Source organism: Saimiri boliviensis, chromosome 11, assembly GCF_048565385.1.
Source record: "Saimiri boliviensis isolate mSaiBol1 chromosome 11, mSaiBol1.pri, whole genome shotgun sequence".
Lineage (NCBI taxonomy): Eukaryota > Metazoa > Chordata > Mammalia > Primates > Cebidae > Saimiri > Saimiri boliviensis.
The window spans coordinates 52404354-52429812 of record NC_133459.1 but is presented as its reverse complement, the minus strand read 5'-3'; the positions used below and the strand labels follow the sequence as shown (position 1 = coordinate 52429812).

Below are 25459 nucleotides of genomic sequence, written 5' to 3'. Positions count from 1 at the left end.
AACAGGCACAAAAAAATTTAGAATAAGGCCGGGCGCGGTGGCTCAAGCCTGTAATCCCAGCACTTTGGGAGGCTGAGGCGGGTGGATCACGAAGTCGAGAGATCGAGACCATCCTGGTCAACATGGTGAAACCCCGTCTCTACTAAAAATACAAAAAATTAGCTGGGCATGGTGGCGCGTGCCTGTAATCCCAGCTACTCAGGAGGCTGAGACAGGAGAATTGCCTGAGCCCAGGAGGCGGAGGTTGCGGTGAGCCGAGGTCGCGCCATTGCACTCCAGCCTGGGTAACAAGAGCGAAACTCCGTCTCAAAAAAAAAAAAAAAAAAAAAATTTAGAATATATGTGTTTTTTCTTACTAATGTTACTACACTTTTACTACTATCAATACTAGTTTTTAAAGTATAATACAAAGTAAACTTTATGCTAATAAAAACTAAGAATAAATGCATTTTAATAAAATACTGATATTGGCCAGGCACAGTGGTGCATGCCTTTAATCCCAGCACTTTCAAGGGCTGAGGCAGGAGGATCACTTGAGGCCAGGAGTTTTAAGACTGGCCTGTGCAGCATAGCAAGACCCCATCTCTACAGAATTTTTTTTTTTTTTTGAGACATAGTCTCTCTCTGTTGCCAGGCTGGAGTGCAGTGGCATGGTCTCGGCTCACTGCAGCCTCTGCCTCCTGAGTTCAAGTGATTCTTCTGCCTCACCCTCCCAAGTAGCTGAGATTACAGGTGTGTACCACCACGCCCAGCTAATGTTTGTATTTTTAGTAGAGATGAAGTTTCAATCTTCATGTTGGCCAGGATGGTCTCAATCTCTTGACCTCATGATCTGCCCCCCTCAGCCTCTACAGAAATTTTTAAAAAAATTAGCCAATCATGGTGGCATACCTGTAGTCCTAGCTGCTTGGGAGGCTACGGTAGGAGGATCACTTGAGCCCTAGAGTTCAGGGCTGTAGTGAGCCATGATTGCTCCAGTGCACATCAGCCTTGGTGACAGAGTGAGACTCTGTCTCTAAAAAAAGTAAATTAATGAAAAAATTTAAAAAATGTAAGTAGGGAAATTTACCTTGCCAGATGTTAACAGTTTATACCCTCTTCTGTCATTTTGCTTTTAGTCTGTATCTTTATATTTAGAATGTGTCTCTGGAAAACAGTATTTAGTTGTTGGTTTGTTTTTTTTTAAAATTTAATCGAATAATTGAGTGTTTAGTTTATTAACACTTAATGGAATAATTGATGTATTTTGATTTAAATCTGTGTTCTTGCTATTTTCTATTTGTCCCATTTTTCTTCTTTTGTTTCTCTTTTTCTGCCTTCTTTCGGATTAATCCAGTATTTTTATGGTATTCCATGTTCTTCTCCTCTGTTGAACATCTTCTGGTGCCTCAGTGTTTCGTTTTTTTGTTTGGTTAGGGTAGTCAGGGACTTATTTTGTGGAGCAGAGTAGCAGAAATAGTCACGTCTTATAGATTATCCCTGGGAGAGCTTTCTTATGTAAACAAACATGTTAGAGTCCCTCCTACATGTTAAATAGCTTGGGTGTTAAACTATCTGCTAGGCAACAGCCTTTCCTTCTCACTTGGTTTTCTCAGATAAAGTTTAGAGAATCAAGAAGTTGCTTTTTTTAAATTATTTTTTAATTTGCAGGTTAAACACTTTAAGATGAGAAAAACTGAACTCTGTCTGAGCTCTGAAGGGTCGGAAGTGATTTTAGCTACATCAAGTGATGAGAAACACCCACCTGAAAATATCATTGATGGGTAAGAGTTACTATAGCTTGTTGTTTTCGGTCTTAAGTCAGTGAATCCCTTGAGTATTTGGACTGTGTTTTATAACAACTTGCCCTATTAAACAGAGTTTAGTAAATGTTTGGTGGATTACCTGATATCCACTTTTGGTACCATTTCTGAAACTAATTCACTTGTGTATATTTAGGTTTTTGATTCTTTTCTTTGTAATTCCTAAACTGAACTCTTTATACAAATAGGTTTTTTTAGAAGTGGTTTACCAAGGCAAAAACACAACAACTTCATTTTATGGAAGTATAAAGTTTAAGGTCTGGTTATGGTTTTACTCCAGGTTTTTCTTGGAATAAGAATGTAAATATTGTAACTTCCTGTTTACTACCTGTTTCCTTACTGGTCTAAGTAACATCTTTGCAGAACTGAATACTTCATTCCCTGCTATCATGTATTGTTTGCTTCTCCCCTTTTTTGATATCCTTCCAATTTCTTCTCTTCACTGTGCTAGAGCTTTTTCTAGGTAGATATTTTTCTAAATATTGTTTTTAGACTTCTAATTCCAAGAAAAAGCAGTTAATGGGAGAACTCCTTTTTTAATAGTTCTGGCTTATTACTTTCTTGAACCCTCTTTCTTGGTATATGTACAATGACTAGAGTTTGACTCCTAGAACCACCTGATTTTAGGGCTGGAGGGACTTATGGGTTTATTTTGCCAAAACCCTTTATTTTAGACTTGTGGTAAGAGAGGTCTAAAGAAGTTAAGTACAACTTTTAATTATTGAAGGCAGAACCAGTTGTAACAGAGGTTTCATGATTCTTTATATATCTTGAAGCCCACATATCTGGATGAAATTCTAGCAACTCAACCTCTTCCTTGAAGTCTAGTTGTAATCTTTATGACAACTGACTTTTCTGCTCAGATAGGATCATCTATCTGCTGGGCTCCAGTAACATCTGGTACATACCTCTGTTGCCTTACTTTTTCCTTTATTGTATTGTTTACTTTTACTGTTTGTTCCTTCTCTCAACTGTGAATTCCTGGAAGTCAGAGACTATTTCTCTGAGTCAAACTGGAATAATATTGGAAAATAATCATAGTCTACACACACGCACACACATAAAAACACATTTATATGCATATAAATTACTATACTTTTGCATGTAGGGCTTTATAATTTCATGGATAGTATGTCAGTTGACCCTTTACAATTCCATTGTAAAGATTAAGAAAAGAATGATCAGGGCTGGGTGTGGTGGCTTACGCCTGTAATCTTAGCACTTTGGGAGGCTGAGGTGGGTGGATCACAAGGTCAAGAGTTCGAGACCAGCCTGACCAATATGGTGGAACCCTGTCTCTACTAAAAAATATAAAAATTAGCAGGATGTGGTGGCATGTGTCTATAATCCCAGCTACTCAGGAAGCTGAAGCAGGAGAATCACCTGAACCCGGGAGGCGGAGGATGCAGTGAGCCAAGGTCGCCCCACTGCACTCCAGCCTGGGTGACAGAGTGAGACTCCATCTCAAAAAAAATAGATCAGATGACCTGCAAATAAAAATGACTTGCTCTTGGCAACAAAAGCCAAAATAGACAAATGGGACCTAATCAAACTCCACAGCTTCTGCACGGCAAAAGAAACAGTCTTTAGAGTGAATCGGCAACCAACAGAATGGGAAAAAATTTTTGCAGTCTACCCATCTGACAAAGGGCTGATATCCAGAATTTACAAAGAACTAAAACAGATCTACAAGAAAAAAACAAACAAGCCCATTCAAAAGTGGGCGAAGGATATAAACAGACACTTTACAAAAGAGGACATACAGGAGGCTAACAAACATATGAAAAAAATGCTCATCATCACTGGTCATTAGAGAAATGCAAATCAAAACCACATTGAGATACCATCTCACACCAGTTAGAATGGCGATCATTAAAAAATCTGGAGACAACAGATGCTGGAGAGGGCGTGGAGAAATAGGAACACTTTTATACTGTTGGTGGGAGTGTAAATTAGTTCAACCATTGTGGAAGACAGTCTGGCAATTCCTCAAGGACCTAAAAATAGAAATCCCATTTGACCCAGCAATCCCATTACTGGGTATATATCCAAAAGATTATAAATTATTCTACTGTAAGGACACCTGCACACGAATGTTCATTGCAGCACTGTTTACAATAGCAAAGACCTGGAACCAACCCAAATGCCCATCGACGATAGACTGGACAGGGAAAATGTGGTACATATACACCATGGAATATTATGTAGCCATCAAAAATGATGAGTTCGTGTCCTTTGTAGGGACATGGATGAACCTGGAAACCATCATCCTCAGAAAACTGACACAAGAGCAGAAAATCAAACACCACATGTTCTCACTCATAGGCAGGTGTTGAACAATGAGAACACATGGACACAGGGAGGGGAGCCCTACACACTGGGGTCCATTGAGGGGAAATGGGGGAGGGACAGCGGGGTGAGGAGGTGGGAAGAGAGAGCATGGGGAGAAATGACAGATACAGGTGAGAGGAAGGAAGGCAGCAAACCACACTGCCATGTGTGTACCTATGCAACAATCTTGCATGTTCTTCACAATGTACCCCAAAACCTAAAATGCAATAAAAAAAAAAATGACTTGCTCAAAATTACACAGGTAAGCAAGTGGCAGAATCAACTGACACTTATGTCTTCTAACTTGTTCCTCAGGGATCTTTGTGCTACACTAGGTAAACTCAAACTTAGTTTGTATCAAAAATACAATACCTGCTTTTTGCCTGTGTCTCTTCTTTCTTCTTCTTACTTGTTTACTTCCTGAAATTTAGGTAGTAGTTACTATCCTACTATGACTTGGAGTAGAAAAATTAATATGGGAACTGCTTTAAGGATACACAGAACTATGGAGATTTGCCTTAAGTTGTTTGCCAGAAATAGAGGACTTTCCAGAAACACTCCTGGATTCTGATTGGAGATAGATTAGATAGATTAGTTTTCTTTTTCTTTTCTTTTCTTTCTTTTTTTTTTTTTTTTGGAGACAGGGTCTTACTCTGTCGCCAGGCTGGAGTGCAGTGACACGATCTCGGCTCACTGCAACCTCTGTCTCCGGGGTTCAAGCAATTCCCCTGCCTCAGCCTCCTGAGTAGCTGGGACTACAGGCACACGGCACCACGTCCAGCTAATTTTTGTATTTTTTTAGTAAAGACGGGGTTTCACCATGTTGGCCAGGATGGTCTCAATCTCTTGACCTCGTGATCCGCCCGCCTCGGCCTCCCAAAGTGCTGGGATTACAGGCGTGAGCCACTGCACCCGGCCGATAGATTAGTTTTCCAAGGCAAAATCAATTTACCTTGTAGTGACTTGGTGATCTTTCTCTCATGCGAGTGTGTTTTTATGTTTATAGAACATTAGGATTAGCTATCATATATCGCAATTAATATTTTAGGCTCTGTCAGTGCATTTTAATGAATAAGGACATAATATATTTTAGATTAGACAAAAACTCTTAGTGCAGAAAAACATATGGAATAAAAGTAGTTATCATCCTGGTAACTGAACAGAGTACATTGTGGACTTTTAATCCATATGCACTTCCAGAAAATATAATAAGGCTGTATATTATAGACACTGAAAGTTATTTTCTGGCCAGGCGCAGTGGCCCACACCTATAATCCCAGCACTTTGGGAGGCTGAGGTGGGCAGATCAGTTGAGGTCAGGAGTTTGAGTCCAGTCTGGCCAACTTGGCGAAACTCCGTCTCTACTAAAAATATCAAAAAATTAGCCAGATGTGGTAGTGCACACCCGTAGTCCCAGCTACTCAGAGGCCAAGGCACGGGAATTGCTTGAACCCAGGAGGTGGAGGTTCAGTGAGCTGAGATCATGCCACTGTACTCTAGCCTGACTGACAGAGTGACACTCTCTCAACTTTTTTTGAAAAACAAGAAAAGTTAATTTCTTTGCAGAAGTTGCTTTATCTAAATGGAGTAACCTAGAATTATTTGGAGAAAACAGTGCTATAAATGTGTCCCTACAGGACAATGGAGTATTGTTTTATGGCTCTGCTCCAAACTCTCCATTCCTTCAGAAATAAGAGTTAAATAAATAGCTCGGCATAGTGGCTGAGGCAGGAGGATAGCTTGAGGTCAAGAGTTTGAGACTAGCCGGGCGCGGTGGCTCAAGCCTGTAATCCCAGCACTTTGGGAGGCCGAGGCGGGTGGATCACGAGGTCAAGAGATCGAGACCATCCTGGTCAACATGGTGAAACCCCGTCTCTACTAAAAATACAAAAATTAGCTGGGCATGGTGGCACACACCTGTAGTCCCAGCTACTAGGGAGGCTGAGGCAGGAGAATTGCTTGAACCCAGGGGGCGGAGGTTGCGGTGAGCCGAGATCGTGCCATTGCACTCCAGCCTGGGTAACAAGAGCGAAACCCCGTCTCAAAAAAAAAAAAAAAAAAAAATACAAAAAATTAGCTGGGCATGGTGGCACGTGCCTGTAATCCCAGCTACTCAAGAGGCTGAGGCAGGAGAATTGCCTGAACCCAGGAGGCGGAGGTTGCAGTGAGTCGAGATCGCGCCATTGCACTCCATCCTGGGTAACAAGAGTGAAACTCCGTCTCAGAAAAAAAAAAAAGTTTGAGACTAGCCTGGCGACATAGCAAGACTGCATCTCTAAAAAAAGAAAATGATTGTACTTCTGCTTTTCCTCTGCCCTCTGTGTTTAATGTATCAATGAAAAAGGGAGAAGAGATTCTACACTAGGAAAAAAGAGAGTCAAGAAAAAAGGAAGAGAGAGAATCAGTCCTTTTGGTGTAGTATAGAATAATACTATATTTAGAATTAAAATTTGTGGGTAAGTGAACTATGTGTTATCTTGATCAAAGAGTATAGGCCAGGCACAATGGCTCATGCCTGCAATCCCAGCACTTTGGGAGGCTGAGGCAGGTGGATCACGAGGTCAGGAGTTTGAAACCAACCTGACCAACATGGTGAAACCCCATCTCTACCAAAAATACAAAAATGAGCTGGGCATGATGGTACATGCCTGCAATCCCAGCTACTCAGAAGGCTGAGGCAGGAGAATCACTTAAACCCAGGAGGCAGAGGTTGCAGTGAGCCAAGATCATGCCACTGCACTCCAGCCTAGGTGACAGAGCGAGACTCCATCTCAAAAAAAAAAAAAAAGAAAAAAGAGTATATGAATATATTACTCTTTGAGCCTCCTTTACTGATCTGAAAAATGAGGATAATTCCACCAAAAAAAATCACGAGATAATCTATATAAAATAGGTCTTAGCTATAAATTCGTTTTTAAAAGAAAACTACTACTACTTTGATGACTTCCTTATACATAATTAAAAGGATTTAGTTAGATGTCATTTTAAAATTCAAGTGTATCTCTACATGATATTTTGTTATTCTATTGTTATGTTCATTGAAAGCATCCAAAGAAAAACATAGGGCAATTAAAATTCATTTAATGAATTTCAACAAGTAAAATTTAAAACCATAAATATGAAAGGAGTTTGTAAAATATTAAGCATTTTATTAAAAACCTAGAATTTTGCCGGGCGCGGTGGCTCAAGCCTGTAGTCCCAGCACTTTGGGAGGCCGAGGCGGGTGGATCACAAGGTCAAGAGATCGAGACCATCCTGGTCAACATGGTGAAACCCCGTCTCTACTAAAAATACAAAAAATCAGCTGGGCATGGTGGCACATGCCTGTAATCCCAGCTACTCAGGAGGCTGAGGCAGGAGAATTGCCTGAACCCAGGAGGTGGAGGTTGCGGTGAGCCAAGATCACGCCATTGCACTCTAGCCTGGGTAACAAGAGCGAAACTCCGTCTCAAAAAAAAAAAAAAAAAAACACCTAGAATTTTGAGTTAGGAGATCTGGCCTTGGCTGGGCACAGTTGTTCACACCTATAATCCTAGCATTTTGGGAAGTCAAGGTGGGAGGATCACTTGAGCCTGGAAGTTTGAGGCTACAGTGAGCTATGATTGTGCCAGTGTACTCCAGTCTGGATGACAGAACAAAACTCTGTCTCTTAAAAAAGAAGTAGCTCTGGCTTTTTTTTTTTGTTGTTTTTTTCTTGGTATCAATCTTATTGACATATTGATATACCATACAATTCACCCACTTAGAATGTGCATTTCATTGGCTTCCAGCCTATTCACAGAGTTATGCAGCCATCTCCACAATTGATTTTAGAACATTTTCATCATTCTAGGAAGAAACCCCACAGTTGTTATCAGTCACCCTGTATTTTACCATCCGTACTAGCCCTAGGCAAGCATTAATCTACTTTGTTTCTGTAGATTTTATGTATTGAGACATTTCATATAAATAGAATCATACACATGTGGTCTTTTGTGACTGGTTTCTTTCTTTTATTGTTCATTTGAGACAAAGTCTTACTCTGTCATCCAAGCTGGAGTGCAGTGGTGTAATCTCAGCTCACTCTAACCTCCACCTCCTGAGTTCAAGCAATTCTCATGCCTCAGCCTCCCGAGTAGCTGCGACTACAAGTGTGTACCATTACACCCAGCTAATTTCTGTATTTTTAGTAGAGACAAGGTTTCACCATGTTGGCTGCATTGGTCTTGAACTCTTGACCTCAAGCAACCTACCTGCCACAGCCTCCCATAGTGCTTGGATTACAGGCTTGAGCTACCACACCTGGCCTGGTTTCTTTCACTTACATGTTTTCAAAGTTGACCCATGTTCTAGCATGTATCAGTACCTCATTCCTGTTTATTGTCAAGATTTCATTGTATGGATATAGCACATTTTATTTACGCATTCATCAGTTGATGGACATCTGCTTTGTTTCTACTTTTGAGCAGAATTTCCCCTGATTTTATTTTAAAATACCAACTTATAGATCCAAAAAACTCAGCAAGACCTAAGCTGAATAAATACAGAGATTGTATCTTAGTCAAACTGCTGAAAAAGAAAAAGGAAAAAAAATTAAAATAGGTGGAGGGAAATAAAAACCATTATATACAGAGGAACAACAGTATTAGTGACAGCTGACTTTATATCACAAACAGTGGAAGCCAGACAACAATGGAGCAATATCTTTCAAATACTGGGAAAGGGAGAAACAAGCAAATATTTAAAAACCTGTCAATCCAGAATTCTGTGTCTAGCTAAATGATCTCCCAAAAATGAAGATAGAATAAAGGCATTTTTCATCACAAGTAGACCTGCATCACAAGGAATGCTAAAGGAAATTCTGCAAGTTGAAGAGGTAAAATACTAGCTGGAAAATCAAACCTATAAGAAGTTAAGTGTACTGGAAATAGTAAATATTTGGGTAAATGTAAAAGACTGCCATTTTTCCTCTTTTAATTTTTTTGAACAATAACTGACCACTTAAGGAAAAAATTGTATTATGGGATTTATTGTATATGTAAAATATGTGACAACAAAGGCACAAAAGTGATGTTCAGTGTAAATTGACTATCATGAGGTTATTATGTTGTAACTTAGCAACTGTTTCAAAAATTTCTAATAAAAGGTATAGCTGAAAAAAAGGAATTAAAAGGAATTTAAAAAGAAATTTACTCAGAAACAGGAAAGAAGAAAAGGACAAGAATAGATGGGAGGGACAAAAACGAATAGCAGGATGGTAGATTCACACCCAACCATATCAGTGGTTATGCTAAATGTCAGTGGGGCTAGACACTCCAATTAAGTATCAGAGATTGTCAGACTGGATAAAAAGCCAAGACCCAAATATATATTGTCTAAAAGATATGCACTTTAAATATAAAGATAAGAATAGGTTGAAAATAAAGGGATGAAAGAAGATGCATCCTGTAAACAGTTGACCTAAGAAAATCACCCTAGCCATATTCATAGCAGACAAAGTAGAATGTAAGACAAGGAGCATTACCAGAGACAAAGGGGACATTTTATAATGTTAGAGGGTAAATTCATTAGGAAGAGAGGATAATCCTAAGTGTATTTGGATCTAATAGTAGTTCTTTAAAATACATAAAGCAAAATCTGACAGCTGAAAGGGAGAAATAGACAAATTCACAATTAGAGTTAGAGATTTTAATAGCATTTTAATACCCTTTTCTCAGTAATGATAGAACAATTTGGCAGAAAAGCAATAAAGACATAGATGATCTGAATAGTATCATAACCTCAACTTTGTTGATGGTTAGAGAATACTGTAATCAACAACATGGAACAAGAACATATTGATGGGTTGGGTGTGGTGGCTCATGCCTGTAATCCCAGCACTTTGGGAGGCTGAGGCAGGCAGATCACCTGAGGTCGGGAGTTCAAGACCAGCCTCACCAACATGGAGAAAGCTTGTCTCTACTCAAAATACAAAATTAGCAAGGCATCGTGGTGCATGTCTATAATCCCAGCTACGCGGGAGCCTGAGGTAGAATTGCTTGAACCCAGGAGGCAAAGGTTGTGGTGAGCCGAGATCACACCATTGCACTCCAGCGTGGGCAACAAGAGTGAAACTTCATCTCAAAGGAAAAAAAAAAAAAAGAAAATGGGAGTGCAAATAGTACAACCACTTTGGAAATCTGACAGTTTCTTATAAAGTTAAATATACTTTTACCCTATGTGTCAGCAATTTCACTCTTAGTAATTACCCAGAGAAATGAAAACATGTTCACAAGCACCTGTACAAACCTATCTATAGCAGCTTTGTTCCTAATAGTAAAAAAGTGGAAGCAATTACAATATCCAACAAAATATCAAACAAAATCATGAATAAAAACGTGGCATAGTCTGTGGTGATAGAAATCAAAGCAGTGGTTGTCAAAGGGAGGTAGGGATTTCTGGAAGGAAAGATAAGGGAAATTTCTGGAGTTATGGAAATGTTATATCTTCACTGGAGTATTGCTTACATAAGCATGTACATTTATCAAAACTCATTAAGTTATGCACTTAAGGTGAATTTCACTGTAGGTAAATTTTATTTCCAAAAAAAGAAAAAGCTTATGAAGTTGAAATGATTATTTCTGTAGTCAAAACTATGTATACTATTTTGCCTATATGTGACTTAAAATTGAGTTCACATTTTAATTTTTATTTGAACAAACATTTAGGTTGTCCCTACTATGGGTGAGCCATTGTAGCAGTTGTAGGGTTACAAAGATGAGTAAGGGAAGGAAGCTGGGCTCAAAGAGCTCAGCATTTAGCAGGAGCCATAGAAACAGGAGATTAAGTGCCAATGTAGAAATAGAGGCTGAGTGTGAGATAAGTGCAAAAGAGGGAGTCAGTGATTCTGAATTGGTGGAGTTAGATAAATGAGACCAAAAAGTGAACTTAAAGGGAAGAAGGGTTTTTCAGGTAAAAATAAAACAGTCATGAATGAACCAAGGTCCAGAAGCATGAGCCTGCATTCACGTATTTGCAGAATTTTAAGTGGCCCAATGTGACCACAGTAATGGAAGAGAATATACCTTAATTATGGAACCAGATTATACAGTGTTAAATGCCATACAAAGGAGTTTAGAATTATAGGCAATTAGGGATCACTGAGGCTTTTAAATAGGAATGATATCTGTTCCGTTTCTGTGTTTTAGAAAATACCTGGTAGTAATAAAGAAGAATTATTAAAATTAGAGATTAGAGATTACAGGCAGAATTAACAAAGGAGATGTAAGAGTCCAGTAGTCATTTAATTTTAAAAAACAGGTATTCAATACAATTTTATGATTAACCATTTATATTTGGCTATTCTTTTTTTTTTTTTTTAATTAACAATAGGAATCCAGACACATTTTGGACCACTACAGGAATGTTTCCTCAGGAGTTCATTATTTGTTTCCACAAACATGTAAGGATTGAAAGGCTTGTAATCCAAAGTTACTTTGGTAAGCAAATCTTACGTTAATTTTTTCTTTTTTTTTTTTTTTTTTTTTTGGTGTTCCAGGTAAGGCTTATATGTTAATTTTCATTATCCTTTCATTTTTTCCACAGGCAGAAGGCATGTATGTAAACTTTTGGCAGAACACTAGTTTTTCTTTATAGCGTGGAATCCAGTTTTACTGCTGGGGTGAAAGGATGGGGATTATGGGTTAACTGCCTTGAGCCCAATTGGCCTCTCTGAAACTGCAAATTTGAAACCCTTCTAAAGCACATAATAATTTCCATGCAGTTTACTATGTGAAAGTCTTTGACAAAAGGCCTTATTAGGAACATTAGATGCCCGTTTGCCAGAACACTAAGTTCCATGACATCTTTAATCTAGATTCACTTGTCCAGGAGTTCTTTGTCTAATTCTGGTTGAAAATCTGATAACCCTGATGATTTACATTGGATAGTTGTGATTCTTCTATTACTAGTGGCATTTTCTGAGGAATTTAGGAGGAGAATCTCCCTTGGGACGTCATTCTAATCCTATTTGTCTATTTAAGAATAAAATTATCAGATAAAATCATGGCAGGAAACAGAATACATCCTAGATGGTTCAAATGAAGAGGCTCTATTGATGGGGCTACTTGCAAAATTATGGCTTGGGTTAAGGGAACAAACAAGGCAAGGAGTGATGAGGCCCTCAGTAACTAACTATAGCAGGAAGCTGTGACCAGCCCTGGGAAGGAAATAGTGTTATCAGATATCTGTGAGCTGGAGCCTGTGTGAAAGGACTTGACTAACAGGAGCCGTAGGCAGGAGAAACTGTCAAAGATGTGGCACTGAAGCAGGTAGGGAGTGGAGATAATAAAATAGGCTGATCTTACTTCCCCACACCAGTGGTGTCTCCCACTGGCCAAATCCAATAGGAAGCCAGTAGGTAAGTGAATCCAGGTAATGTAGTCCACAGAGGTTACCTTCTCATGGCACAAAACAGAACAAAGAGGAGGAGGGATGGATCTGGAGTGGTAGAGACTGGGCTGGGGACAGCGGAGAAAAGATTGTATTCCTGTTAAGTCTCTCTTTTGTCATTAATCGTGGAGGCTCTGGAGTCAGACCTAAACTTCAAATTCCGTTTCTGGCACTTAATAGCTGTATATCATTGAACACCTTGCTTGGCTCCGCAAAACCTGTTTTCTCACCAATAAAGTGGGTTAAAATATTTTTCTCATGATATTGTAGTCAAAAGTGAAGGGATAAATATGTCTGACTCATCATAGGCTTTCCATGAATTTGTGATCAAGACACCAATAGTATTATAGCCAGAACACACAAAAAAATCTGAATTAAGCCAAATTCAAAAAAAGCTCTACTTGTTTTGCATTGTATGGTTGCAAACATTTGGAAGATTAGTTACACAAGACTATATTTTACCATAGGGTTTTTTTTGGAAAACACAGAGTAACTTCCACGTTTCTGATCCCAGTGCTCTGTGTAATTCCATCGTGCATGACAATCTCAGGCAGAGGAAAAAAGAAATATAGGTACAAAAACATAGAACCAGATTAACACTTTACTCACTTTGTTTACAATGTCAGTACGGACCTTGAAGATTGAAAAGAGCACGTCTAAAGAGCCAGTTGATTTTGAGCAATGGATTGAAAAAGGTATGTGTTTCACCAGCATTGTTCTGAGCATGAAGAAGCAGATAATATTCCTTTGACTCTACATTTCCCGTCTAGCTGTACTTTGGTGAAAAAAGATGACTTTAATGATCCGGATCCTTCTGACACATTTAGGGCCCAGAAAGACCCAGGTTTGAATACAAGACTGCTTCTTCATTTACTGGTTATATAACTATTAACATGTGACTTAATTTTTCTCAGTTTCAGAATCCTTGTCAGGAAAATGGCGATGCTACCTATCATTTAAGATTTTGGTGAACTAATGTTTGGCATATAATAGACAATTAATATTAGTTTCTCATCTTCTTTCCTTTCTTCCTAATTAATGGTACCATTTAAATATCACTGTCAGAGTTCATAGCCTTTACTTAAACACAGCATCTTGCCGGGTGCGGTGGCTCAAGCCTGTAATCGCAGCACTTTGGGAGGCCGAGGCGGGCGGATCACAAGGTCAAGAGATCGAGACCATCCTGGTCAACATGGTGAAACCCCGTCTCTACTAAAAATACAAAAAATTAGCTGGGCATGGTGGCGCGTGCCTGTAATCCCAGCTACTCAAGAGGCTGAGGCAGGAGAATTGCCTGAACCCAGGGGGCGGAGGTTGCGGTGAGCCGAGATCGCACCATTGCACTCCAGCCTGGGTAACAAGAGCGAAACTCCGTCTCACAAAAAAAAAAAAAAAAGCATCTTACCTTCATGTATCTATCTCTTTTCCCTCTCAAAATATCATGAAAATAATAGTAAAGGAATAAAAAGAGGCATAAACCTACAAGGACAAATAAACAACCAGCAGACTAAAGCAAATATGAGAAATCAGTGTATATTACGATAAAGGGAAAGAAGATGGAGGAGTAGTACGTTCTTTGTTTTGTTTTGTTTTTATTTTTCTTAGGAGTAGTACCTTCTTTAGCTAAATGAACTAGGTTATAACCTAAGCTCTTACCAAGGAGCATATCAACGAGAAGCAAGCTGCTTTGCCGCACAGAACCCCAGAAAGATCTCGAACTCAAAGGCAAGAGATGCCATGGGAAGTATGAATGAGACCTGGGTCAGAAAACAAGGGTAATTAGTTGAAAATCTATATACAGAGTAGTCACACTCTAGGTACCTTCTTCCCAACCTATAAAGCTAGGTGACCACTCCCTTCTCCCACAGACCTCCACCAACACCCTCAAGAGACAACTGGAAATACAGACTGTTGAGGCTCAGGAGACCAGGTGTAGTAGACAGTGAGTGAGACATGGAGTTGAAAATAAGATACTTGTGGAAGCATACTTACTGAATAGTAGGAACACCAGCCTCCTTCCTGTATGCTGGTATTAACATCAGCAGCCAAGAATATACCCTCAGCTAGGAGATTGCAACAGTCATCTTTGAAGAAATTAAATGGCCCCAGAAAAAAGACCTATTGATACTGACAAAGGCTAGCTCATGTCTGGTTACCCTATTGAAGTCCAGTAATTAACAAGCGTGGCTCATGCACACAGTTTTCAAATGATCCACAAGTAACAAAAGACAAGAGATCACCAGACATTAATGAAGTCCTCAAACCCTTAATATAATCAAGCTTTTAGCTCTAATTTCCAATCTATAAGAAATGTCTAGGATAGAGGCACAAATTAAGTGAAACCACAAATAGGCAAGGTGATAAAATCTAGAATGTGGGGTTGGGCACAGTGGCTCATTCTTGTAATCCCAACACTTTGGGAGGCAGAAGGAGGAGGATTCCATGAGCCCAGGAGTTCAGGACTGGCCTGGGAAACGTGACAAGATGTCTCTACAAAAAAAATTTAAAAATTAGCTAGGCATGGTGACACATGCCTGTAATCGCAGCTACTTAGAGGCTGAGATGGAAGGATCACTTGAGCCTGGGAGGTTGAGGCTGCAGTAAGCTGTGATCACCCCACTGAACTTTAGCGCAGAGCAAGACCCCATCTCTAGAAAAAAAAATCTAGAATGTGAGACATTGTACAGGACAACTGTACTGATCTCTTCAGCAAGTCAAAGGCATTAAAAAAATGTGTGTGGGGGAGAGCAAGCAGTTCAAAGTTAAAAGAGACTTAATTCCGATTTTAATAAACCAAATATAAAAAGGGACAGTTCGGGAAATTTGAATAGAAATTGGGTTTCATATTACATTAAAGCACTATTTTTAATATTGTGATAGTGATATTATGGTTATATAAAGAATTATTATTTAGAAATGGATAATTAAGTATTTGGGGGAGGCTGGGCTCACGCCCATAATCCCAGCATTTTGGGAGGCTAAGGCGGGCAGATCGCTTGAGCTCAGGAATTCAAGAGACTAGCTGGGCAACGTGGAGAAATCTTCTCTCTACAAAATATATATATATATTTGCTGGTGCAATCTCGGATCACTGCAACTTCCACTTCCTAAGTTCAAGCGATTCTCCTGCCTGAGTAGCTGAGGTTATAGGCGTGCACCACAATGCCCAGTTAATTTTTGCATTTTTGGTAGAGACAGGATTTTTGCCGTGTTGGCCAGGTCTCAAACTCCTGACCTCAGATGATCCACCTGCCTCAGCTTCCCACAGTGCTGGGATTACAGGAGTGAGCCACTGCACCTGGCCTAAAATACTTTAGTGGAAAAAAAATAAATTCACTATGATGAAATGTTAGTAGTTATAAAATTTAGATTACAGGTACATGTGGGAGTTTTTTTATGTTCTCTCCTTAGTATGTTTGATATTTTGCAATTTTTTGTAACTAAAAAAACTAAGCAAATGAAAAGGTCTATTTTCTGGTGGTAGAGTTGTACAAGAAGGAAAATATGATTATAATTTATTACTTATTTCAGGAGTAAATAGCATTTAGATAGACAAAGTAGTGTAACCATCAAGTAGAATTTCAAATTTGAGAGGAGCGAAGGAGGGAGAAGTTGAAGGAGGAAGAAGAGGGGATTTCAGTTTTAAAAAGCTAAAATTTCACCTACCATAATATAAAGTCAGCAAAAAAATTATAAACAAAAAAAGGAATAAAAACATATTATAAATCCAGGGGAAATAGCTTAAAGAGTTGAAAATGTTTACTTCTAGGGAGCAGGACTAGAGGAGAAAGAAGGGGTAAAGCATATTAATGATTTCTATGATTTCAGAAAAGAGGAAACAATCACAGAGACTTCTCTTTTAATACTATGGGGCTTTTACACTATGTACATTATTTTATATAAAGTTAATTTTAAATACTGACATTAGCTGTCATTATAGCAATTAAATCTTTCATGTTTCCAAAAGAATGTTTTATATGATTAACTCATGATCAAATAAATTAGTCTGCTCTCAAATTACATAAGGAAACTTTTTTAAAACTTGGATACCAGAAGATTACTTCATGGGCCACACAATTACGCATCATAGTGAAAGTTTGCTGAGAAACTCAGCTCTAGTTGTTACCCACGGATATGGTAAAATGGCTTCTTTCTGTTAGTAGCTGGATCCTCAAATGTTCACTTCTTTTTTCTTGAAAAGGGGATTTAAAAAAATAAATGTCTTAAAAAGAAATTTTCACATTTTATCAGTTCCTTATATTCCTTTACTATCAATATGATTGACATTTGCATTTCCTTTTACTTATATACACTAGGATATTTTATAGCTCATAAATAGTTCATCTTTTTTGCCTTGTATATCCTGTGTCTCTAGTTTTAAATCAAATCTCAACATGCAAATGATGATTTGATGATTCCTTCAAATCTGGTCTTATAGTTTACCAGATATCATATTTTGCTGAACATAAATTTCAGTAACTATTCTCATGTATTTTGACCTTTAACTCCATTTCTTCTGTTACATTTGTGTTTTAGATTTGGTACACACAGAGGGGCAGCTTCAAAATGAAGAAATTATGGTAAGTAAATATACTTCATAGAATTAAAAGTCAACCTGCACAGTGTATTTAAGACTTGAAACCTATCTCCATAGTCATAGTTAATAAATATCTTTATAATATTATAGGTTCTGTACCTAAATCAACCCCTAGAGAAAGTTGTTCTTAATATAAGTTAAATGTACATTCATAAATTAGGATCTTTCATAGAGAGTGACAGCAAGATAAAACAATTCATTTTTTGTTTTATTTTTCTCATTCATTTACTTTGAAGTATTTATTTGGTTTGCCTTCTTTCATTTGATTCCATAGGCATTTTAGAATAGGAATCAAAAAAAGGTCGAGATGCCAAAATTGGATGTTAATTTAAGCATGAAAGGACAAGGGAGATTCAGATAAGGGGAACTGGAGCATAGAATCAGCAACAAATAAGCCAAAGAGAGATGAGATGGACAGAGAACCAGTGTTTTTCGATAACATTCCATCAGGCTTTGCTTGTCAAGTGAAATGAATGCCTGTTGATGAGGAAGCTGCTGCCTCATCAGGAGTTCCTCCATTCCTGCTAGTTGGTTAGACCCTGGTTTTAGACAAACACAAAAAGTAAAACAACTGAATTTCTACTTATTAGGTGGGCACGATTTGTTTAATTAAGGTTTCTCTAAATGAGGGTTAAAATGGTACCTTATTCATTAAGTTTTATTTCTTCACAAATTGCCGGAAGCTGCTGTTAAATCGTTGCATCCCATTAGTTTCTTTCTCTCCCCCGAAAATTCACCCAATAACTGGGGAAGCCATTGAAGTCCTGAAAAATGATTAATGATACTGAATTTTATCTTTCTGGTTTTTTTTTTATCTTTCTGGTTTTTTTTCTTTATGGGTTCTGATTAGTAAGCTCCTGCTACTTTTTGCATATTGTTTCAGGACTCCACTGTGGAGGGTCACAGCATTATAGAAAATTTGGAAAATAGTAAGGGGGAATGGGAAGCTGAAAATCACCCATAATTTTATTACCCTGGCCAGGCACAGTGGCTCACACCTGTAATCCCAGCACTTTGGGAGAACGAGGTGGGTGGATCATTAGGTCAGAAGTTCAAGACCAGCCTACCCAAGATGGTGAAACCCTGTCTGTATGAAAAATACAAACATTAGCCAGGCGTGGTGGCGGGCCCCTGTAATCCCAGCTACCTGGGAGGCCGAGGCAGAGAATTGCTTGAACCCAGGAGGCGGAGGTTGCAGTGAGCTGAGATTGCGCCACTGCACTCCAGCCTAGGCGACAGAGTGAGACTCTGTCTCAAAAAAAAAATAAGTGTTATTACCCTGTCACAAAAGCTTTTACCACATTTATTTTCCTCTAGTTGTTGACCGTATACTGTACATAGTTAGAATAATGATGTATGGACAATTTTATGTCATTTTTTTTTACTTAGTAGTATTATATAACAGGCTTCATAAGTACAGTTTTAAAATAACATTTGCCAATTGGCATGCATTTAAACTAATTTTCTTTTTCCTCCCTCTGTCATAATAAGTAATACACACGTTTCTTCTTTCTAAGATTAAATTTCAAGGAATACAATTACTGGATACCAGGGTATAAACATATTTATAGCTTTAAAATACATTGGCTAATTGCTTTCCAGAGAAAATATATAAATATAAAAATGTAGTCATGCTTCATGGTAGTATATTCAGAGGTAACGCTAACCAGAGGAAACTTCTTTATTATGAAAAATACTTTAGAAAGATACTTTTAAAAAATTAGAAACTGGGCATGGTAGTTCATGCCTGTAATCCCAGCACCTGGGAAGCTGGAGCAGGAGTGTTGCTTGATGCTAGTTCAAGACCAGCCTTGGCAATACACGAGACCCTGTCCCTACAAAAAATGACAGTTGCAGTTTTTAGCTTCACTTGCTATTTTTCATCAAATCAAGGCTGGTATTTAGCTGATATGTACCACAACTATTATATGTAGCTGGCCTTATATATTGTTATATATTTAGAATATTACTCTTGATCAAGCCCTTTCTTCTGTTAACTGCTTGTTAACAGTTAACTAGCATTGCTAAAAGCATTTATATTGATTTTTTCCCCCTACAGGCACGTGATGGCTCCGCTACTTATTTGAGATTCATTATTGTATCAGCCTTTGATCATTTTGCATCTGTACATAGCGTTTCTGCAGAGGGAACAGTAGTTTCAAATCTTTCCTAGTAATTATTACAAAATGCTCTTACATGATTTTTTAACAACACATTTATTTAAACAGGAAGCTGTCATTGATATACTTTATTAAAAGGATTTGTATCAATTTGTTTCCATTTTTATTTACATCTTTTCGATATTTGGGGTAAAGGAATTCCGTTTTTATCAGTCAGCAGTACTGGCCACCATGCAGGAAATGAGGAAGCTTTGGCTTCAGTATATAGTTTAATCAAGGAAGTGACTGCACATGAAAATTTAATGGGTAACACATTTCGTCTTCACAGCATCCACTATAGTGCTCTTCAGATCATTGTGCATTAATTTTTTTAATTGATTGATTGATGCAAAGGGCTAAGTGAGCAATATAGATAGTAAACAATGTAAGAGGTCAGAAAAGAGAAAGTACTTATGGGAAGGTTTCGCTGAAGTCATGGAACCTGAGCTGGGCCTAGTAAAACAAATGATTTTATTTTTTCTTTCAAAATCATTTGGAATGGCCAATTCCAATTTGTAAAAAAAAAAAAAAAATTTAAGTAGGGTCTGGCTGTCACCCAGGCTATAGTGCAGTGGCTCAATCTTGGCTCATTACAACCTTCATCCCCTGGACTCAAACCATCCTCCCACCCTAGCTTCCCAAGTAGCTAGGACTACAAGTACATAACACCACAACTGGCTAATTTTTCTATTTTTATAGAGAAGGGGTTTCACCATGTTGCCCAGGCTGGTCTTGAACTCCTGAGCTCAAGCAATCTGCTCACCTTGGCCTCCCAAAGTGCTGGGATTACAGGCATGAACCACTGCACCCATCCTTTACTTTTATTTGTTCTGGTTTGAAAACTTCAGAGAAATGTTAGGAAACATATAATCTTACTTTTTGTTGTTTTTGAGACAAGGTCTTGCTCTGTCACCCAGGCTGGAGTAAAGGCTGATCTCAAACTCCTGGGCTCAAGCAATCTGCCCATCTCAGCCTCCCAAAGCATTGGGATTACAGGCATGAACCACCACACACGGCCCTCTTTCTCTTTTTTGAGAATACTATTTAAGTCCACTGAAAAGATCTAGAAGCAGTGACATCCAAATATCAGTGAGCACATCGAGTATCCAGATTGTGATCTCTAAATACCTTTCACATTAATTGGAGGAATGGACAATTCCGAAAGTGTGACAAGAAATAAATAAGATGAGCCTGGGACATTTTGTTGTGCCAGAAAGTAGAGACTAATGGATAATGTCAAGAGGATACAGAAACCAATATGAAAGCACTCTTATTAGCAAAAAAAAAAAAAAAGGCGGGGGGCAATTTGAGCAGGGGAAAAAATTTACAGTTGACTGCAACCATACTTAATATATTTAAAAGTGAATTCATATTGATAGAAGAGAAGAAATAAAAGAGCAAAACAAAACCCTCATTGGTTACCATGGGATGTGACTAGGGCAAAATTTCTCATTTGAGTATTTATATTTAAAAGGAAAGAATTGGGCATCTGTCAGGTACAGACTATATTTGAGAGTTACTAAATAACCCTAGGAGATGTGAGAAAGTGCTTTGCAGAAGAATTCCTGCTCATTAATGTGGAAGATATAATAGAATTAGAAAATCAGCATTAGTCCAGGCATGGTGGCCCACACCTATAATCCCAGCACTTTGGGAGGCCAAGGCAGGAGGATCTCTTAAGCTCAGAAGCTCATATCTACAAAAAAAAAAAATTTAAGTAACAAAACCAGGCAGAGTGGTATGTGCCTATAGTCTTAGCCGCTTTGGAGGCTAATAGGGTGGGAGGTTTGCTTGAGCCCTGAAGAGTGCAGTAAGCCATGACTGTGCAACTGCACTCCAGCCTGGGTGACAGAGGAAAACACTCACACACAAAAAAAAAAGAAAAATTATCATTGATTTGCATGAAATTAAACATTGATAAAGGCAACAGTCAGTGGATTAGCATTAATTGAAAGATTGATGGGGAACTTTGCAATGCAGGGATCTGAGTCTATTGATTTACTAAAAATGGATTAACCAGTGTATCAGCTTTTGCTCTATTACAAACGACTTCAAAGAATAATGGCTTAACGAAACAATTTCATTTGCTTACAATTCTGTGGATCTACTGGCAGTTTTTTTCTGGCTTCTGCTTGCTTTGCTCTATCTGTGGTCAGCTGGCACCTCCTATGGTCTAGATAGTGTAGGATGACTTCACTCACATGTTTTAAGGTTTGCAGATTAGGGGTCTAGGTGGCCTTCACTGGAACTATTCATCTCTGTTCCAAGTTGTTTCTTGTCCTCCAGGGGGCTAACCCAGGCCTCAGCATTCTGAAAAGTAGCAAAGAGGGAAATCCCCAGTGTGCAAAGTTTTCTTTTTCTTCTGCTATCTCTAAATACAGTGCAAACGATTTTTGAGTCTCTGTTTGCCACCAGATTTGCTGTTGTCTGTCAAATCATGTCATGTGGCCAAGCCCAGAGTGAGAACAAGAGGTATCCGCCCAAGGGCATGAATACAAGGAAGTATGAAAAAATTGGGGCCAGCCAGGAGCAGTGGCTCACACCTGTAATCCCAGCACTTTGGGAGGCTGAGGCAGGCAATCCACCTGAGGTCAGGGCTTCAAGACGAGCCTTGGCCAACATGGTGAAACCCCGTCTTCACTAAAAATATAAAAATTAGCCAGGAGTGGTGGCATGTGCTTGTAGTCCCACCTACTTGGGAGGCTGAGGCAGGAGAATCGCTTGAACCTGGTGGGTGGAGGTTGCGGTGAGTGGAGATCACGCCATTGCAGTCCAGCCTGGGCAACAAGTGTGAAACTAAATCTCAAAAAAGAAAAAATTGGCTGGGGTGAGAGGGAGCCATTACTGCTACAATCTACTAGAATCAAACACAGTATGCTTCCTGATGTGATTTTATTTTTATTCTTTTTTTTTTTTTTTTTTTAACTTTTTGAGACAGAGTTTCTCTCTTGTTGCCCAGGCTGGAGTGCAATGGCACGAACTTGGCTCACTGCAACCTCCGCCTCCCAGGTTTATGCGATTCTCCTGCCTCAGCCCCCTGAGTAGCTGGGATTACAGGCATGTGCCACCACGCATGGCTAATTTTGTATTTTCAGTAGAGATGAGGTTTCTCCATGTTGGTCAGGCTGGTCACAAACTCCTGACCTGAGGTTATCCACCCACCTCAGTCTCCCAAGGTGCTGGAATTACAGGCATGAGCCACCATGCCCGGCCTCAGACGTGATTTTATGTAAAGCACATAGACCAAACTATGAAGTAGTCCTGCCAAAATTATTGAACCTGAATTTAATCAAACTCTGGAGACAGCTTCCATTTTCAGGAATCTCAAGAGCTAGAGGAACAAGTAAAGTGACACTGCAAGGCATCAAATACACTAGTGGCCATTAATGCAGCTTACTGAACTGTCTAGATCTGTGCTTTTCCTGGACATGGCAAGATAGTACTTCCTGGCATTAATTTAGGTAAGTGCCATGTGACCAGTTCTGGCCAATGAGATGAAGAATAATTGACTTCTAGGCTGAGGCATTTAGTTGCCTATGTGAGACCCTTCAGGGCTCTTTTCCTCCTGTGCCATAGTTGACCAACAATGTTGTACACAGTTAACTACTTCATCAGTCTGGGTCTGGAAGTGAGACTGATGTTTAACGGGTAGCAGGGCTCCCCAGATCTTTCCTAGTAATTACAACAAAATGCTCTTGCATGGTATTTTAACAATATATTTAAACAGGAAATTGTAACTGATATACTTTATTTAAAGGATTTGTATCAATTTCAGTTTTTATTTATATTCTTCTCAATATTTTGGGTAAAGGAATTCTGTTTTTATCAGCCAACAGTAGCTCAATCAGAGATGGGTATATTGAAGGAATGAGAAATTAAGCTTCATTGTTTTAAGCCAATAAGATTTTGGAATTGCTTATTGCCACAATATAACCCAGCCTATCCTAACTGATAGACAAGTCTAGAATGTGGCTCATCCTACAGGGCAAGTGACCTGGTTTCTTCAAAAAGTCAGTGGCATAAAAATATTAAGGAAAGGGGCCCACTCTAGATTCAAGGAGATCTAAGAGCTCCTATAACCACATGCCATGTGTGGATCATGATGGATGCTGATTTGAATAGACAAACTGAAAAATGACTTTTTTTTTTTTTTTTGAGACAGGTTTACTCTTGTCTCCTAGGCTGGAGTGCAGTGGTACAATCTCAGCTCACTGCAACCTCCGCCTCCTGGGTTCAAGCAATTCTCCTGCCTCAGCCTCCTGAGTAGCTGGGATTACAGGCACCTGCCACCATGCCTAGCTAATTTGTGTATTTTTAGTAGAGACAGGGGTCACACCATGGTGGCCAAGCTGGTCTCAAACTCCTGACCTCAGGTGATCCATCTACCTCAGCCTCCCAAAGTGCTGGGATTACAGGCATGAGCTACTGCGCCCAGCCAAAAAAGGGCATTTTTAAGATAATTGAGGGCATTTTCTTGTAGACTGAGTGTTATTCATTTTACTATGTGTGATACTGGCTTTAAGCTTATATAGTAAAATGTATAAGCTTAAATCCATATAGAACTATGAATGACTGAAAGGCATATAAAGCATATGAGATGCATATAGAACTATGGATGAAATGTGTATATGCACAAGATACATATAGAACTATGGATGACCGAAATGGCTTAATAATCTGGGATTTGCTTAATATAATATTTAAGTAGAGACTTTATAAAAGGAAAGGGGATTAGTTGAAGAAGTAAATGTGGCAATAAATTATTGAATCTGGGTGATAGATATATGGAGGTTGATTGTACTAGTATTTCTACTTTGTACTTTCCACTTTTGCATATGCTTTAAATTCTTCATAATAAAAAATAAATGCTCCTACCAAGGACATCCTTGTGCATAAATCTTTGTCTGCCCTTCAAATGATTTCCTTAGATGAGATTCTCAGAAGGGAATTAATCAAAGTTAGCAACAGTTTTAAGGCTCTTGGTACTTACTGATAAATTGCCTACTAAGATTTGTTTCACAGATTTAGTCTTGGAAAAGCAGGGATTTCTTTCTTTCTTGTTTGTTTGTTTGAATGGAGTCTCATTCTTTTGCCCAGGCTGGAGTGCAGTGGTGTGATCTCAGCTCACTGCAACCTCCACCTCCCAAGTCCAAGTGATTCTTCCACCTCAGCCTCCTGAGTAGCTGAGATTACAGGCCCCCATCACCATGCCCAGCTAAATTTTTTGTATTTTTTAGTTGAGACAGGGTTTCACCATGTTGGCCAGGTTGGTCTCGAACTCCTGACCTCAGGTGATCCACTTCCTTGGCCTCCCAAAGTGCTGTGATTACAGGCGTAAGCAACCACACCCAGCCTGGAAAAGCAAGTTTTAAATGGAGAAGAATAGGAAAGGCATTTCAAAAGCCACATCGGTGTGACAGATAAAAGATGTGAAGGTGAGCAGTTGTTCATAATGATGAATTTGGGAAAGATGAATAGAAAAGTCTGAGTAGAGAAAAAAATGAAACTAAAACCGAATATTACAGTTAGATCACAGGCTTTCAGGTATTTTCCTGTAACAATGAAACCATTTAAGGTTTTTGAGAAGGAACGGAATTGCAGCAATTGTGTTCGTGTTCAATAAAATGAAATGCTAAGCATTTTCTTTCTGCCAAGTTTCTAAACTAAAATGGCAATAACTCTTTGTGTAAGAAACACTGTGTTGAGGCTTACAGTTTGTTAGAAGGGATCTCCAGAGGTTATCTGATTGATTTCTTCGGCACAGGCCTGGTGTGTTATCTTTAAGTTTTTTTTTTTTTTTTTTTTTTTTTTTTGAGACGGAGTTTCACTCTTGTTACCCAGGCTGGATTGCAGTGGCATGATCTCGGCTCACCGCAACCTCCGCCTCCTGGGTTCAGGCAATTCTCCTGCCTCAGCCTCCTGAGTAGCTGGGATTAACAGGCACGTGCCACCATGCCCAGCTGATTTTTTGTATTTTTAGTAGAAAAGGGGTTTCACCATGTTGACCAGGATGGTCTCGATCTCTTGACCTCGTGATCCACCCGCCTCGGCCTCCCAAAGTGCTGGGATTACAGGCTTGAGCCACCGCGCCCGGCTTCAAGTCTTTTTTCTCTGCCTTCTGTGGATGCAGGGAACAAGTGAAGACTGGAATATCCACTTCA

At 39.0% G+C, this 25459-nt stretch overlaps 1 protein-coding gene across 7 annotated transcripts in view; it reads left to right on the top strand.

Annotated features, from left to right (window-relative positions):
• The window catches only part of IFT25 (intraflagellar transport 25), a 59930-nt gene that overhangs the window by 4663 nt on the left and 29808 nt on the right, over positions 1-25459 (top strand). For 5 of the 7 annotated variants that reach the window (XM_010348789.3, XM_074380859.1, XM_074380858.1 and 2 more), the window contains exons 2-5: positions 1651-1763; positions 11484-11590; positions 13169-13237; positions 17079-17122. In XM_010348789.3, coding sequence (XP_010347091.2) covers positions 1651-1763; positions 11484-11590; positions 13169-13237; positions 17079-17122 — 333 coding nt within the window. The other 2 variants (XM_010348765.3, XM_074380860.1) reach the window with 2 other exon arrangements.